The sequence below is a fragment of the Malaclemys terrapin genome, chromosome 2, assembly GCF_027887155.1.
Source record: "Malaclemys terrapin pileata isolate rMalTer1 chromosome 2, rMalTer1.hap1, whole genome shotgun sequence".
Taxonomy (NCBI): domain Eukaryota; kingdom Metazoa; phylum Chordata; order Testudines; family Emydidae; genus Malaclemys; species Malaclemys terrapin.
The window spans coordinates 206741769-206758774 of NC_071506.1; the positions used below are offsets into that span (position 1 = coordinate 206741769).

Consider the following 17006-nt stretch of genomic DNA (forward strand, 5'->3'; position numbering starts at 1 on the left):
TGTGTCTTTCCGGTACAGCGTACCAGCAATAAATGTCTTAATGGTACGGCGTACCTGACCGTACCGGCTTACCTGCACCGCTAGTTAAAGGGTAACTGTTCTATTAAACCTCCTTCCATCTTGATAATAGTCCAGTTATTTCTCCTTTTTGTTTTCTAATTCTGTCAACCAGTGAGTTGACAAACAAAAGGATCATTTTAATGTAAACTGTAATGTGAACAATAACTCCTCCCCTTTCTGCAGGGCAGTTGTGAGTTAAGGAGAGCAGGCTAAGATTCTCAACCGGTGTAAATCAGTGTGGCTCCGTGAGGATCTGGCCCAGAGTGTCAGATTTGGCTTTCGATTTCTTTGTCTGGATGTAAGAAACTTTCTGTTTCTTATTCAAAACGAACACTCGGTGCTAAAGGAACCAAAGAACAATGCTGAATAGTTCTCCTGAGATGAAGGGATGGCTGCCAGCCACATGAATGCCATAGGACAGAGGGTGCCAAGCGCCTCTGGCAACCTGATGGTTAAGGCTTTGTAAAGATAAACACCTCCCTAATTTTAACACTCTGGTTCTTCTCCTGAACTTCTTAATAAGGAGGCTCCAGTGTACAGCTGACTGAGAATGCATAAGACTGTAAAGGTGGCACACAAAGGGATATAAATTGGGTGTGTTCTTATTTTACTTCTTCATGATGTATGACGGCCCAAGAGAATTTGTTTTCTTTAAACAAGCTTTCTCCACAATTGTGATTTTCTTAGAAATATGAGGAATGCCAAGTCTTGCCTTCCCGGTTCTAGCTGGAGAATTTCTTGTTTGGCTCAGAAATGTGGAGAGGCAGCTTTTTTCAGCCTTCAGCTGAAAGGGCAGAAGTGCCGAAACTTTCACAAACAGCTTTTCCCATCTTCCCATTCTTTACATCTGCCAATTCTCAGTTCTTACAATTTCTTCTGAAGCAGCTGGTGCTGGCCCTTTTTAGAGCCAGCATTGATCTGATCCAGCCCGGAAATTCCTACGTTGTCCGCATGTCTGAATTAAATAGGTTGGACCTAGTCTATTCAATAGGTTTTAACCAGTGTAAGCAAACAAGAATCATTTGCCCTCTCAGCCAGTCTAGGTCTCTGTGCGTCAGAATCCTGCTAGCTCTGAAGTTATCAAGAGAGTCTTCAGATTACACACAAGACTTGAATTTCCAAAGTAAAAAAAAAAAAAAAAAAACACTGAAAAAACCACACACACCCAAAAACCATTTAAAAACAAAACCAAATCAGGCCTATTTTATACACCAGCAAGAAGAGAAAAATGGTGCAAGCGTAACTTCCACCCGCACCCATCCTTTGCAGGTTACCTTTAGACGTCTGGCAGATACGGAGCAGATTTGCCAGTGGTGACAAGCCAAGGATACTCACTGGCCTGGGTTCTGATAATGCAGGTGACTCAGATGGGCCCTAGATGAGAACTGGCTCTCTGAATTTGCGGACAGTTACCAAAATCATTTTAAACGTTAGTTACAGACGGGCCTCTCAAGACCAGCAGAATATATGTTTAGAATCAGTATGATCACTTGCAGATCTAGAAGACCAGATAAACTTGGTAACCCTAATGTTTGGCCAAAGTGGTGCCTCCCATCTCTTATGAACATGCAGAATGCTAAAATTATGGCTAAAGGCCTCAGTTCCCATAGTTATGATGATACTGGTGAACTGGTGATCCCAGAACAAACTGGTGAAATATCCAGCACAGAGTTGCAAATCCTTATGTACCTTTGTTTCTCTGAATTAGGATTGTTGTTAAAAATTGCCTTCATAAAAGATGTGGTGAAGAAAGAATCTACCTACTGTGACAAAGTTCCTCCTCTATTTTGGTGGGTCTTGCACTTATTGGCGGATTTTCTTGCCTCAGAGCTTCACCATGTGAGTTGGGGAACAGCCCAGAGACCTTCCCCTCTGGGAGAACCCACAGTCCAGGTCAATTGGGAGGTTTGGGGGGAACCCAGGCCCGCCCTCTACTCTGGGTTCCAGCCCAGGCCCCTGTGGACTGCAGCTGTCTATAATGCCTCCTGTAACAGCTGCATGACAGCTACAACTCCCTGGGCTACTTCCCCATGGCCTCCTCCAAACACCTTCCTTATTCTCACCACAAGACCTTCCTCCTGGTGTCTGATAATGCTTGTGCTCCTCAGTCCTCCAGCTGCACACACCCTCACCCTCACCCTCACCCTCTCACTCTCACTCTCACTCTCACTCTCACTCTCACTCTCACTCTCACTCTCACTCTCACTCTCAACTCCTTGCGCCTCTTGCTCCCAGCTCCTCACACTCCCACCACAACTGAAGTGAGCTCCTTTTTAAAACCCAGGTGCCCTGATTAGCCTGCCTTAATTGATTCTAGAAGCTTCTTCTTAATTGGCTCCAAGTGTCCTAATTAGCCTGCCTGTCTTAACTGGTTCCAGCAGGTTCCTGATTACTCTAGTGCAGCCCCTGCTCTGGTCACTCAGGGAACAGAAAACTACTCATCCAGTGACCAGTATATTTGCCCTCTACCAGACTCCTGTACCCCACTGGTCTGGGTCTGTCACACTACCTTATAAAGTTACACTTTCTGCAGTATATGATGTACTGAACCTATACACATTCAGAAACCTAGAGGACCAAAGTCTATACTCAGCAATACGGGCATGAATCCAAACTAACTATGGAGGTCAGTGAAGTTACTTTAGATTTACACTGGTATAACTGAGTGCAGAATTTTGGTCCAGAGACTATGCCAAAGGGCAGATGCAGTATCAATTTAATATCCTGTAAGCAAAGTCTTTCCCCTGACTCGTGACTCCTGACTTTCCATTGACTCCTTCCTGTCTGAAGGATTATGGCCTGCCCTTACAGGGAGCATAGACTCTTACAAACCTATAAATATTTACTGAAATACTAAGGAGTCCAAGTTTCCTCATTTCATCCCTTTGTTTTCCATTTTTTTGTTTTTGTTTCTGACCTGTATGCAATCCATGCCAGTGGCAAAGTAAATTTGTTATCGACCCATAGAAAATGGACCTGGACACCACTGTTACCATTTAACATTCTTTCCAAAACAGCTCTATTGCCAGAGGAAAGGAAAAACAGTCATGGCCCATAAAGCTCTGATGTCACTAAGCCTGGAATATCGTACTCAGATCAGGGCACCTTATGAGACAGATACAGTACTGAGTAGAGATACACATTTGAGGAAGTTCAACAACAAAACTGATGTGGAGTCTAGTGGGATTGGTTTACAAAGAAAGATTTAAATGCATGTAACTTGGTTAAGCATTGACAAAATGGAGGAGACATGATAACGGGCTATAAATATGTGAAGAATGTAAACGCTCAGAAGGGGGAGGAGTTTTTTTTAGTGTGTTGAATAGGTCAGAGATATGACTGGGGCTCATAGGATGCAAGTAATATTTAGGCTAAAGATATAGAAAAAACTTCTTAGCAGTGAGGTATCCTGTGATGAGCCTCTAAAGGAAGCGGTGGAAGACACATCGTTTGGGACATTTAGAACTAGACAGGGGAACAATCCCACCCTAGTCAGTGAACAGACTACAGCAGATGAATTAACAGGTCCCTTCCACCTCTACAGACTTAGCCAAATCTTGCTTTCAAGTACATCCACGCAACCCTAGTGACGTCAAAGTATTCACATAGGAATAAACAGGAGCAGAGTTTGGGCCAATGATTCGATACACAGTATCGAACCTTCACCTGGTGAAATGTAAAACAGGAATTGCTCCAAGAATTGTACCATTGGCTTGGAGAGACAAGACAAGAGTTCCCACCTGACTCCTTGAATATCCACCTGCCAACACTGTGGCACATATTACCAAGAACATAGTGCTAGGTGCCTCACAGCATACAGAAATGAAACAGTTTCAGTGTTGTTCTACTTCATGGTACAGTACAAATGCTTTAGTTCATGTTAATCCAGCCCTGTCATCACAGTCTCTGAGGTCCTAAACAGACAATGCAACAAGGAAATAGCTGTACTATTTTCTATAAATATGGTGCATGGCTGTGTGTGTTTATGATGGGTCACTTACCATGGAGTTAGAGCAAAAGGGTTGTTAGAGGACCCAAGCAGGAAAGGTAACACAATAACATAGAGGAGGGTTCTGAGGAAGCAATGGAGAAGCTGTTTATTGGGGGAATAACCCCTACTAGACTCCAGGAAGGCTAGAGTGGATTGCTCTTCCTAAGGCTAAGCCTAGGATCAAAAGGAGGATACTAAACATTAGAGGACCCTAGGCCCAGAAAAGGGCGAGGGCTACAGGAGTGGCAAGAGGCTGCCCTGGGAGTGTCAGTGAGAGCTGACAGGCTGGCAAGGGGACACAGAGACACAGCAATTGAAGCAGGGACAGTCAGCTTCTCCCAATGTAGACACAGACAACAGGGCTGGCTGAGACACATGAAAGCTGGCGAGGAAAGATTAAGGCTTAGGCTAAGGGAAATCTGCATGTAGCCCTTTAATGTTTGTACCCTTTGCTCTGTGGGAATGAATATATAATGCATTATTTTGAAGAAGCTGTTCTGAGTCACTTTTAACCACTTTGCTGGTCGCAGGTCCCCAGAGCGAAAAGGCTTACAGCTGCCTAACTCAGCTGGGCCTCAGTTCACGTGGTTGAGAAACAAGGAGTCTGACACCCACAGCCAGACTGGTTGGACTGCATTGTTCCGCCCGGAGTGAGGAGCAGGAAGTCAGGCCTGTCACTTAAGGAGAGGGAGTAAAAAAAAAAAGATTCAAAGCACAGTTCACCCTGTAACCATGACAGCAACATACAGGGGAGAATCATCCAAGGAGCAAGTCTGCAGGAGCAACACCCACCCACAGCAGAAAGGCCTGAAGGCTGATTTTGTCATTAGATTGTTGACAGAAACTAACCCAGTGGGTTTAGTTTCTATTTGTCCTTCTTCTCAGAATGCTGCTGTTCTGTGTGAGGTGAAGCTGTGTGCAGCAGCAGGAGTCCACAGAGTGTCACGCTGATTCCTACCCACCACAAGAGTGCACGAGTCTCTCCAAAGAGCAGCTTGCCCAGGAAGGCCTGAGGGAAGGAAAGAGAAATACATTCACAAGGCAGAGTTGCAAAGAAATCTTCTCCAGTACAAAACCTGGGGCAGATCCTCAGCTGGTGTGTACAATGGCCTAGCTCCATTGAAGTCAGTGGAGCTATGCTGAATTACACCACTAGATGATCTGACCTGTGATTCTTAGTATAAAGCCTGCCTAACGAAACTACTGCAACCATCACCAACAGGAACATCTGCTGCTGCTTAGATTCACCGGAGTTAAAGTTGGAAAAGACCTACTAGGTCACCCAATCCATTTTACAGCCAACACAGGATTGGTCCCTGGTGCTTTGTCCAGCCCAGTAAGAGAGACTTGGCAGATGCTGATTTTTGTTTTTTTTATAATTTTGACAGATAATGTTGACTTAAGCATTTTTTTTTTCCAATTTACATATTCACAGCTGTGGGAAATTATGGAGTGTCAGACAATTATTTAATGATAATAGATGTTGAAATTCAAACAGCTAAAGCTTTATAATCATTAACACACACAACTGTCAACATCACATGTCAAAATATACAAAATAAATATCTTTACATCAAACTCCAATATGTTCTCAAGCAGCATTCTTCTTACTTTGCCTAGCTGTAAATTTGAATGATCCTTGATGGAAATATATTTCAGTGGTTTATGTTTGTATGGCAAAATTCACGTTTACTGACATTTACTGATAAAAATCGAATCCTTCCAAGCCTTCTCTTAAATGTCCAAAGTGATGGGACTACCCTGAAACACTATTCTGCAGATTAAGATGGGAATGTCTTCTTCATATTTGACTTTATTTTCTCTTTCTTAATTTTATCCCATTATTCTTACTTATACTCCCTAAATCCCTCTCTATCCTTGGCAAAATTCCCACTGAGTTCAGTGGGCCCAGAATGTCACCTCTAGTATTTAAGTCATCTCTTGGCCAAATGAGTGGTTTTAAACCTTCCTTGCAAATCAGTGCTGCAGACCCTGATCTTTTTTGCTGGTCATCTCTGTAATCTCTGAAGATCTTCTATGGTCAATATCTTTCTGGAAACAAGGGGACTGATCTAAAGTTCACTGAAGTCAACAGAAAGACCACTGGACTTTGGATCAAGCCCATAGTGCTAAAAACTGGACAAGAGTTATCTAAAGTAGGGGAAAAGAGATTAATATGTCAGTTGAAGAGTTACAGGTAAGCAGGGGCAAGTGTAAAGGCATGATGGTTTTGGCTTGGGGCTTGCTAAAGAGTGATGCAAAGTAAAAGTGAAACCCTGACAATGTCTCTCCTCTCCAGTTCTTAAGCACGCACACGGACAAGGCCAGTCTGTCACAACCTATCAGAAAATTATGATAAACACTAAACCAACCACAAGCCATTGAGCAAGATAGCATTTGCTTATGTAGTAGAGAAGAATAATTTCCCTACAGCAATTACTAGGAGAAATTCTATGGCCTGTGTCATGTAGGAGATCAGACTAAATGATCATTGGTTTGATTATCCCACATCTGCCTAATCTGGAGTTCTTACATTTTCCTCTGGAGTATCTGGTGGTGGCCACAGTTAGACAGAATACTAGGCTAGATGGACCCCAGAAGGTCTGATCCAGTCTGGCAATTCCAGCGTCACAGAGGTCCCTTCTGGCCTTCAAATCTATGACATAAGTTCTACTCACCGAAGAGATGAAGTTGGAGGCTGTTGTTGTCACCGTGGCGGTCGCTGAGGAAGAGGAATAGTGGAGGGCTTTTGCAAAGAAGGTCCACATGACAGCATTGCATGCAAACACCAGACCAACACATCCTACTCGGAGCACCACGTGTAACTGCAGAAGGGGGATGGTGGAAATACAGATTTTTTTCACTGACAGTTGACTCTCCCAATTATTTTGCAAATACGTTAGGCAAAATAAAATGTCACAAGCTGTGAAATGGCCTGGACCTGAATTACAAACATTATTTTGTGAAATCTCAACTCGTGTTTCTACATTTACTAATATACCATATAAAAAGGAGGCAAATTACGAAGACTGTTCTGACATTTAAACGGATGATACATTAGAGGATCCGATGCCCTGTTTTTTCCCCTCACCATTAAAGAACGGAAATCTGGAGACTGGAAAAAAAAGACACGTGGGAAAACAGAACGGTTGCTCTTCTCTTTACCACCTACCACTGAATGAAGGAGAATCCCTCAGTAAGTGCTTGATCCTACAAGATACCAAGCGCCATCCACTCCTATTAGCTTAAAAATCATTTGATGGAGCACATAACCCTGTAGATGTTGAGCTTCTGAGCAGACTTGGGGCTTCAGAGAATGTCAGTTTCTCAATTTCCTTGGCCTAGATTCCTGGAGAATTAAAATCTCCTACCCTCCAACTGCATCCAAGCTCCACATGTTCTTTATCTTGTGGTCAGACTGGGTGGGGGGAACTGGAGACTGCTTCATGGAAGAAAATTCCCTAAGAAATGGATCCATCCTTGCTGGAACATCCTTAGAAATGCATTATCTGAGAGATCTGCTCTCAGCCTTTGAGCTTTAGGCTACCAAAGAGGAGCCAGAGGACAAAGTTCTGCAAAATCTCAGTCCCCAGGTTGACTGTTCTGGGCTGTGAGGAGAAGAAAGGAAACCGAGTGCCTGTGCCCATCTGCCAGTTGCTGCTGCTGCTGCATGTGGGTGTGGGGGGTGTCACTGGAGTAGAGGCAGTGGGATATTGGCATATGGAGATGTGCATCAGCAGCAAAGAACGAGCAAGTGATAAAGAAGAAAGAGAGAGCTCTAAGGAGACGAGATAGGGGATTGTTCATGGGAATCAGCAGTATTCAGCAGCTGTTCAGGATATCATTTCAGTTCAGGCCTATAGTGAGTATAAGTTTATTACCTTCTGGCCATTTGCTCAGTTACCAATCTGAAATGAGCCGGTCTTCCACAATTCCTAGAGAACAGAAGGCCGCTCCACCAAATCTCCCCCACAACCCGAATTCTCAGCAGAATGGCCAAAAGGATTGAATGGTGCCTCAGAGTGAACTTCTGCCTTGTTAGCAGTGGATCCTGCAGAACAATACTGAGGAGGCGTGGTTGCAGGGGAGCTTACACTGCTGCTACCTGTAGTACTGTACTGCACAAGGACTTCTACCTTTGTGGCTGTCAATCAACACTTTTCATGACCGCTACAATAACTCCCCACTTTATGTTACATTAAAATAGAAAAGGGAAATGAGCCGCATATAAATTGTGTGTCTCAAACTAAACAAATAAGTAAAAGAACATACTAAACTGACATACTAAATTGCAGAGGACAACCAACACCACCATAGAAGGAAGCAACTAGAATGTGGATGTAACAATCACAGATGGAGAATGACTCACTGATAGATTATGCAATAAAATCAAGCCCCTCTGGTTATTTCAGACTACAAACTGTATGGAAAACATACATGAATGGTCCTATACTGCTAAGGAAAACAAAACAATCTAGAAAGCCCTCTGAGTCGGGCTTCAATGCATCTAAACCACTTATTTCCTGAGGCACACAATGGGCCAAATTCAGTCCTGGCATAAGAGAGCGCATTGAACCCTGGAGTTGTGCTCGTTTAAGAAAAGGCTAAATTTGATCCAGAATTTGTCCAAAGCATGATATGAAAATCAGATAGAAACCACTGCTCCCTACAACCCTCCTGCTAGCTATTCTGACACAGCGTTTGCAGGGAGACGTTAGAGCAGAGGCAAATCATGTTTCTGCTGAGAGGCATTTGAGAGAATTAAGTTCTATTGTAAATGGTTCTGCACACTCCAGGGGGAGCAGAACCGCTGCAGAGAGAGCTCTGCGCTGCAAGGCAAACAGCCAAGTGCAATCCGGCGGCTGCTGAATTCAAGCACCTTCCAACACTAGCAAGTTGCTAAGACAAAATGAACCTGCAGGTCTGATTAGAAATCGAACCCAGGGTGTGATCCTGCCATGAGCTCTGGATGGACAGGCCCTTCTATCTGTGTAGAGCTCGCTGTAGGATCAGGGCCTCGGTCTGGAAAAAGGCTGCAGTTTTGTTTTAAGAACCTTGTATTATTTGCAAATCTTCCATTAATATACCCGGGTTTCATGCCCTGATCTGCTCTATGTTATGTCCTTGAAATAAGGATATGGAGAGGTAAGGGAGGAAACTGCAATGGCAAAAAAGCCCTGCAAGCATCTCATGAGTGCCTGAGGGCAGGAAAAACCAATTTTTTTCTGTGCGTTAGATTAATGGCCAAGCCTTCATGGTATATACCTTATGCTAGATCCAACTAAATACCTAAAAGAACTCAATCTTCAATTGATATCAGTGCATGATCCTTTGAACAAACACACCTGAAGGTGTTGCCTTCTCCATGGGGATTAACTGCGCTCTGCCTCACCCTCAGGTGCCTTCATAGCAAAGGAGACCTTTGTTCATGGTAGGGACAAACTGTTTACTGCCAGCCTAGGGAGGCAATTGGATTTTGTGACACACACAATACCTGGTGGTCAGGATTAAAGACAATGGCCCACATTGTAAATTCAGAGATTGGCTCAATTCTATAAATTTTTCTTATTAGGGCCCTGATTTGACTTTAGAGCAGGTCTTTGCATGCAGCTTGTTGGGAATGGAATTGCACATTGGTCACGTCTACTCAACCCCAGTGAGCCAGTTTACACCTCTGCTCCGTTGTGTACACTGTCCTCCAGTGGACTGACTGTAGGAATTAGGGTGAGATTTTGAAAAGACTCAGCATTGGCCTAACTCTGTTCCCACTGAAGTTAGTGGTAAAGCTCCCTTGACTTCAACGGAAACTGAGTTAGGCTAAGGCTGAGCACTTTTGAAATTCCCTCCCTTAAAGTCCTTAACGGGGTGAGCCCTCCCACTCCATACTCACCACTTCTTTGGTGAACCTTGTCACGAGGGCGGATTGTGTTCAGACACCACCTGCCTCTTGGGGTTTCTCCTGCTGGGTCCTGGGTCAGTGAGTGCTGGGGTTGGCCTGACGGTGCCGAATTTGCTTCCCTTTTTGCTAGCCCCTTCTTCATAGCCTGGCCCTCTGCCCCTTTGTATCGGACAGTCTCAGCTTTCTCAGGGCGGTGTTACATTTCTGTATAGTGTTACTGTTGGGTGGGGGAATGTGGGAATTTAGAAATAAAAACCCAACCTCTACATTTTAACTAAATTCAACATATTATTTTTATATTTAAAAAGGGCCCAACAAGATGTGCCTGTAACAAAAGTACTTCTCATTACCAGGCTAGGTGATCATAATAGTCCCTTTTTGGTCTTAAATCGTCTACCTTTTCCAGCCACACTTGCCTCCCATGCTTGCCCTTCTTGTCCAGTTTCCCTTGCTAACCTTTGTCTAACATGGGGCTCAATGCCGTAGAGAGTTATTCCCACAGGCAGCCCAATGAAATCAAATGAACTATGCTCTGGAGGCATTCCCTTGTTTCTAAGAATTGAGCGATCTTATCCTGTTTCTAAGAACTGTTTTGAATATTCAGCCTAATGAATCAAGAGTTACTGGATAGAAAATTTTAAGAGCTGAACTTCCTGGAATATTTAAAGTGTAAATTCAAATGATCTCTCTCCTGTCCCAACAGAGGTAAAATACAATGAAAATGGGGTAGGGGGGCTATTTATAATCTCTTGCCTCAGATGAAATTCAAACCACAACCCCTTAAAAGCACTAATCTATGTTTAGCATTAGGTAGAACTTTCCAGGTACTGTAAGTAATGGTTGACATTTAACATTCATCCTCAGTTCCTGTAGATTTTTCTTGTCACACAGCCCACTGAAGTCAGCAAGAACCAGACCACTTGCCTATGGCCATGTGCAGTAAGTATAATAGGCCAGGGAAGGCTCTGCCTCTGGTGAGGACCCCTGGTTGTGGGGTTTGGCGGCAAAGTTTTTGCTTTATTATGCCCCATGCAGGTTCTGGGGCGGCAGCAGAGGTACATACCGCCTCAGCGGCCTCACAACCTGCATGGGGCATATCAAAAAGCGTCTTCTACAGACACTTTTCCCCTGGGCACTGGGTGGGTTGGGTCTGTGGAGGGGCGGCACGGCACAGCTGCAGCCAGCCCCGGGGAGGCTCGGCTTGGGGCTTTGGCCAGCCCGGCTGGAGCTCCTCTGGGTGTGTATGGGGGGAGGCTCAAGGCTCTGGCCAGGGCTCCTCCAGGCACCGGGGGCACTCTGGGTTGCAGCTGGCCTGAGGCTCCTCTAGCTGAGGGGGAGGGAAGGGGCGCAGGGGGTCTTGTAGCTCCAGCCATAGGGAGGGTGTGGGCGGAAGGGGCGGAGCTGGGGGGTAGGCTCCCCAGAGCAGGGCTCCACACGCCGCCCATGCCTATGGCTGTGGTACAGACGCTTTGGGGGTGAGAATGCAGAACTAAAACTGATTCTAAGGGTACATCTACAATGCACACTCCGTACGGTGCTATGTAGAGTCCGTACACTGCACGCCCCCCGGCACGGGTATAAATGGCAGCATAGACGGCGAGGAACTACTTAGGTGAGTAGAGTAAAGACACGCCTGAACCCTGTGAATATGTATATGGCTCTCTACTTGCCCAAGCAGTGCCTCCCCCTGTCTACACTGCTATTTTTAGCAGTATAGTGTCTCCCGGCCTCACCGCTGCCGGAGCCTGTCCACATTGCAGTGACAGACTCTGTACGCAGGCAAAAACTCTAGAAGGGGGAGACAGTGGGGAAAGGCTTCAGCCAGCTGCTGGAACCTTTCCCCACTGCTGGGAGGTAGGCGGAGGAGCGGGGACACGGCGCGCTCAGGGGGAGGAGGAAGTGAGGTGGGGTGGGGGGAGGTTGGCTGCCGGTGGGTGCAGAGCACCCACTAATTTTTCCCCATGGGTGCTCCGGGGCTGGAGCACCCACGGAGTTGGCGCTTATGCCCTGAGGCTAAGAACTGTGCTACTGCTCAGTTCCAGTCACTAGCAAGACAGTTCATGGGTCCACTTGTTATTGTTACAGCTAAAAAGATGAATTGGGTTCAGAATTCTTACTCAAGATGGAGTTAGAAACAGGCAATTGGGAGAAACTACTTGCTTTTGAAAAAGAAAAAACTGTCATGTACTTCTGTACCAGATATGGACTGGCTACAGAGCTTGCTTATACACACCGGATGTGTTCATCATAAGAGCCTTTAATGCTCTGCCAGGTATGGCTCAGGTTAGCTTAAATAAGGTATTTTACAGAGTGGCACCTAGCAGCTGAACAGTACAGTAGCGCGGGGTGGCCAACCTGAGCCTGAGAAGGAGCCAGAATTTACCAACGTACATTGCCAAAGTAATATGTCAGCAGCTCCCCCATCAGCTCCACACCCAACCCCTTCCCACTCCCAGCGCCTCCCGCCCACCCCACCGGCAGCCCTGCGAATCTGCGCCTCCCCCTCCCTCCCCACACCTCCTGATCAGCTGTTTCGTGGCATGCAGGAGGCTCTGAGAGGGAGGGGGAGGAGCGAGGGCACAGCAGGCTCAGGGGAGGGGGCGGGAAGGGGTGGAGTGGGGGCAGGGCCTGTGGCAGAGCCAGAGGTTGAGCAGTGAGCACCCCCCGGCACACTGGAAAGTTGGCGCCTGTAGCTCCAGCCCCGGAGTCGGTGCCTATACAAGGAGCCGCATATTAACTTCTGAAGAGCCACATGTGGCTCCAGAGCCACAGGTTGGCCGCCCCTGCACTAGCGTTTAGCATCCACTGCACAAAACAGACATGTTGGTCAGTCCTGCTTCAAATAATTAGCAAAGCTAGTCAACATTTTTAATTTTTACCCCGTCATTATGGAGAGGATCAACATTTTTTGTATCGGGGGGTAGCCATGTTAGTCTGTACCCACAAAACCAACAAGGAGTCCTGTGGCACCTTAAAGACTAACAGATTTTTTGGGGCATATTTTGAATATTTTTTAAAATAAAAAAGGGTGGGAGAGGATATGCAAAAAAAAAAAAAAAGAAAGAAAAATTAACCAGCTCTAATAATTAGAAGGGTGAATTTCCCATTTCCTGAGTTAGGGCCTGATATGTCCAGTCCATTTTTTTGTGGTTTTTCCTTTGGACCTCAAATTGTTCTATCCTATGCAAGTGTCTAGACTCTCTGATATATTTTTCAATGTGTGTTTTAAAATCCTCACTAACATCATAATACATAGTTGCTCATTATTTATTATTTACGTGATGCAAAATAATTGTGGTCTCTTGGCATTTGTAATCCAACAAGTACAATTTTGGATATGTCAATAATATTTACTACATGACTAAACAATTCTCCCCATGTGGTTTTTCATATTGCGTACACCTGCAGCCTCACCTCTTGATTTAAAACAGAAATAATCTTTTACTGTATGTGTATGCAAATTCAAACAGGAAATGATACCACAATGTTTAAAAACACAGAAGTGTGTAACTAAAAAAGAAACAATCAAAATGCAAAGCAGCAAAGATCTTCCCAAGATCACTGAACAAAGTTGAACACAGCATCTGAGGCGAGGCATGATGGAAATCAATAACTGCATCTAGTTTTTCTTTTAACGAAAGGAAAAGGAAGGAGAAAAACAACTGGAAGGACAAGAGAAAGCTGTTAGCAAGAGAAAGGAACAAGAACAAATATTTCCTGTTTATTTTAAAGTGCAATAATCTCCACAAATTACATGAAGAATTATGGAAAAAGGCTACAAATAAGGGCATTCTGGGTTGGACTGCAGCCATTTCCCATATCACGCTAGCATCTTTCCTTGTGCAGTTTTATCAAAATGGCACCAGAAACTTTTGATCCTATTTATTGGCTTTATATTCACAGTTACTGCTGTGGATTTGTCAGTCTCATGTTAACTGCAACGACATTGCGCTATGAATTCCTGAGTTACAGTACAGCATGCTGAGGAATGATTTTGGCATTAATCTAAGAGGAAAACCTTGCATTACTGAGGAAATGGTGCAAGGATGCTACATAGACTTTAAGGTCAGAAGGGACCACCACGATCATCTAGTCTGACCTCCTGCACATCGCAGGCCACAGAACCTCACCCACCCACTCCTGTTATAGACCCCTAACCTCTGGCTGAGTTACTGAAGTCCTCAAATCATGATTTCAAGACTTCAAGTTACAGAGGATCCACCATTTAGACCTGCCAGTCAGGGCCGGCTCCAGCTTTTTTGCTGCCCCAAACGGTGAAGAAAAAAAAAAAAAAGAAAAGAAAAGCCCGACTGAGCTACCGCTGAAGGACCCGCTGCTGAATTGCCACCAAAGAGGAAGCGAGGGACTGAAGGACCCACCACCGAATTGCTGCTGGAGACCTGAACGTGCTGCCCCAATAACAGACAGAGTGCTGCCCCTTTCTATTGACCGCTCCAGGCACCTGCTTCCTTCGCTGGTGCCGGCCCTGCTGCCAGTGACCCATGCTTCAAAGGAAGGTGAACCCCCCAACCCCCCACCCGTTCCGGGTCTCTGCCAATCAGACCCAGGGGAAAATTCCTTCTTGACCCCAAATATGGCAATCAGTTAGATCTGGAGCATGTGGGCAAGACTCACCAGCCAGACACATGGGAAAGAACTCTCTGTTATAACTCAGAGCCCTCCCTATCTAGTGGCTCATCACCAGCCATTGGAGATATTTGCTGCAAAGAATCAAATAAGCAATTTATTTTCTGTCACAAAGGTATGAACCATGAGAAGAAAAGCCATAACAGCTGAAGGAACAACTCCACAGCCAGTGGTTTCAGAGTGGATACATTAAGGAACCGCGTGAACTTATAACTATTTGAATGTATTACAAAGCTTTAGTAGAGAGGACTACCATTTTGACAGTGAGGACAATTAACCTTTGGAATAATTTAACCAGGGTAAATTGGTAACTTTTAAAACAAGCTCGGATGTTTTTCTAAAAGACCTGCTCTAGGAATTATTTTGGGGGTAATTCTATGGCCTGTGTTATACAGGAGGTCAGACTTGGAATCTATGAATCTACTATGATACAGTATAATAAATACTAATGCAATGCAGTACAGAGCTAGTAAGCTGTTGCGTCAAATCAGCCACAGGAGGTAATGAGGAGCCACAGCAGTGCTTTTTTGTTAACTGTCCGCTCTCACAAAACAGGACACGTACTATGCAGCCACTGATGACGGCTCTGTGACAAGAACTAAGAATCATCACCTGGTGAAATGCCTTATACACCTCTGGAAAGTATGTTACATGCTCTAAGTAACGCTAAGCCATCATTTCTTCCAAGCCTTCCCCTGCGTATCACACAGTATGCAATATATACTCTGCCCAGTCTCCCACTGACACCTGTGGAAGGATGACTTAATGCAGGAACAGTTTGTTCTTTACCAATTTTTTAAAATAGCCATTTTAAAAATGCACACGATTATTTCACATCAGTCAACACCAAGTCTTGACCTGGATCTCCACTACCTGCTCTCCCTGGACAGCAGCCACTGAGATGTGTGTCTTAAGACTTAAATTCTTGTCAGTTTCGTTTTCACCAGGGAAGACGGATGCACAATAGAACTGCTAGGGGCAGCAATACAGGACACAGGGTGCACACTACAGGGCCTTGCAATGTCCTTCTTTTCTCTCTGAAAGGATGGCTCACAGCTTCATCCAAAATATGACCTGTCTTTGTAATGGAAAAAACTTTCCCCCTAAGCACATACACAGGAGAGGGGACAGGTATTTAGAAATGTGGTCACCCTTAGTGTACGTACTCCCGGGGGGCTGCCCAGCCAGGATCTTTGGATATTAACCAGTTCCTGACAAAGCAATACCCAAGGGTCTTATCGGAACTTTGCCTGAGCTCCCCAGAGGCACAAGGGAGGGCGAGTGGCTCTGACTGCGGGCCAACTACAGCTGTGCTGGGGCCCTGGGGGTGAGACGGGCTGGGGGGCCGGGGCCGGCGCGGGCACGGACTGTGCGTCTCTTCCAGGGCAGATCACACAGGCGCTGGTTTCTCCGCCTCCCCCGATGGGGGAAGCGGCGCTCAGTGGCCAGCCAAGGCAAGGAGCAGCTGCCCGGCTCTTACCCAGACACAGGCGCCGGCGGCCACCGCCTCCCCTCCGGCCGCAGCTGCACACGCGTCCCGCAGGTAATCGGCGCCCAGAGCCAGTTTAGCGGAGCAGGCGGCCAGCGCCCCCAGCAGGCCGGCCACGGCCGAGTGCGCGGCGCCCCAGCCGGCCAGCATCGCAGCAAGCTGAGCCCGCCGGCCCCGCAGCCCGGAGGAGCCGAAGCCACGTGGTGATGCCGCCGGCTGCTCTTCCGGATCTCTAGCGAGCTCACGTGACGGCTCGCCCCGGCGGCTCGCTCCCCTCGGGGGTCGGTGCTGGCGGAAGCGCCGCGCTGATGTGTCCCCAGGCCGGGGCTAGCGGGAGGAGCTGGCTGCATAGAGCCCCCGAGCCCTGTGCTTCACCTACACCCGCCCCTGTAATACTCAGCGCCCGCGGGGCTGCCTGTGGGGCCCACGCGCTAAAGCCCTGCTCGGGTGGGAGGCTGCTGTCCCTGCCTGTCTGCCTTCCCAGGCACGGGGGAGCTTTTCCCTTCTCTAGCAAGAGCTCCTCTGGGCGGGAAAGCGTATGCTGCTGCCATACTTCCCCACACGTGGGGCTACGATTAATCATATCAGAGGCATCGGGGCTTGACACCTACTGCTGATGGCTGCTAGAGGCCCCAGTGGCTGCAAGCGGCTTTCAATCAGGCCCCACCATCCAATCAGCCAAGCCGCACTCCGCATGAGGGGAAGGGGGAAATCCCGGACATTTCTACTTGATTAGAAATCCCCTCCGGACGGCTATTTAACGCTGAAAAAGCCGGACATGTCCGGGGAAACCGGACGGATAGTAACCCTAAATTCTGGGGGGACCCAGCTGTTGAAAGATGTGTCTTCAGCCCTTGCTGATACTGATGGCAAGGCTATGCTTTAGTCAGGGTATTTTTAGTAAAAGTCATGGACAGGGC

General features: G+C 46.4%; 1 protein-coding gene across 1 annotated transcript; it reads right to left on the minus strand.

The window, feature by feature from the left end:
* Window positions 1-4466: 4466 nt before the first annotated feature.
* TMEM42 (transmembrane protein 42) lies at window positions 4467-16604 on the minus strand. Its single transcript, XM_054018602.1, has 3 exons — window positions 16078-16604; window positions 6730-6876; window positions 4467-5060 (listed from the first exon to the last, which is right to left on the minus strand). The coding sequence occupies exons 1-3, from the start codon at window positions 16234-16236 to the stop codon at window positions 4917-4919; spliced, it is 450 nt and encodes a 149-aa protein (XP_053874577.1). The 5' UTR covers window positions 16237-16604; the 3' UTR covers window positions 4467-4916.
* Between the last annotated feature and the right edge of the window lie 402 nt (window positions 16605-17006).

Excerpts from the sequence above, each read along its gene's own strand:
- TMEM42 (XM_054018602.1), bottom strand. The coding sequence starts at position 16,236 with ATGCTGGCCGGCTGGGGCGCCGCGCACTCGGCCGTGGCCGGCCTGCTG. Across the intron at positions 6,877-16,077 it reads CCGCCGGCGCCTGTGTCTGG|TTACACGTGGTGCTCCGAGT; the intron begins GTAAGAGCCGGG and ends CCCCTTCTGCAG. Across the intron at positions 5,061-6,729 it reads CCTCCAACTTCATCTCTTCG|GCCTTCCTGGGCAAGCTGCT; the intron begins GTGAGTAGAACT and ends TCCTTCCCTCAG.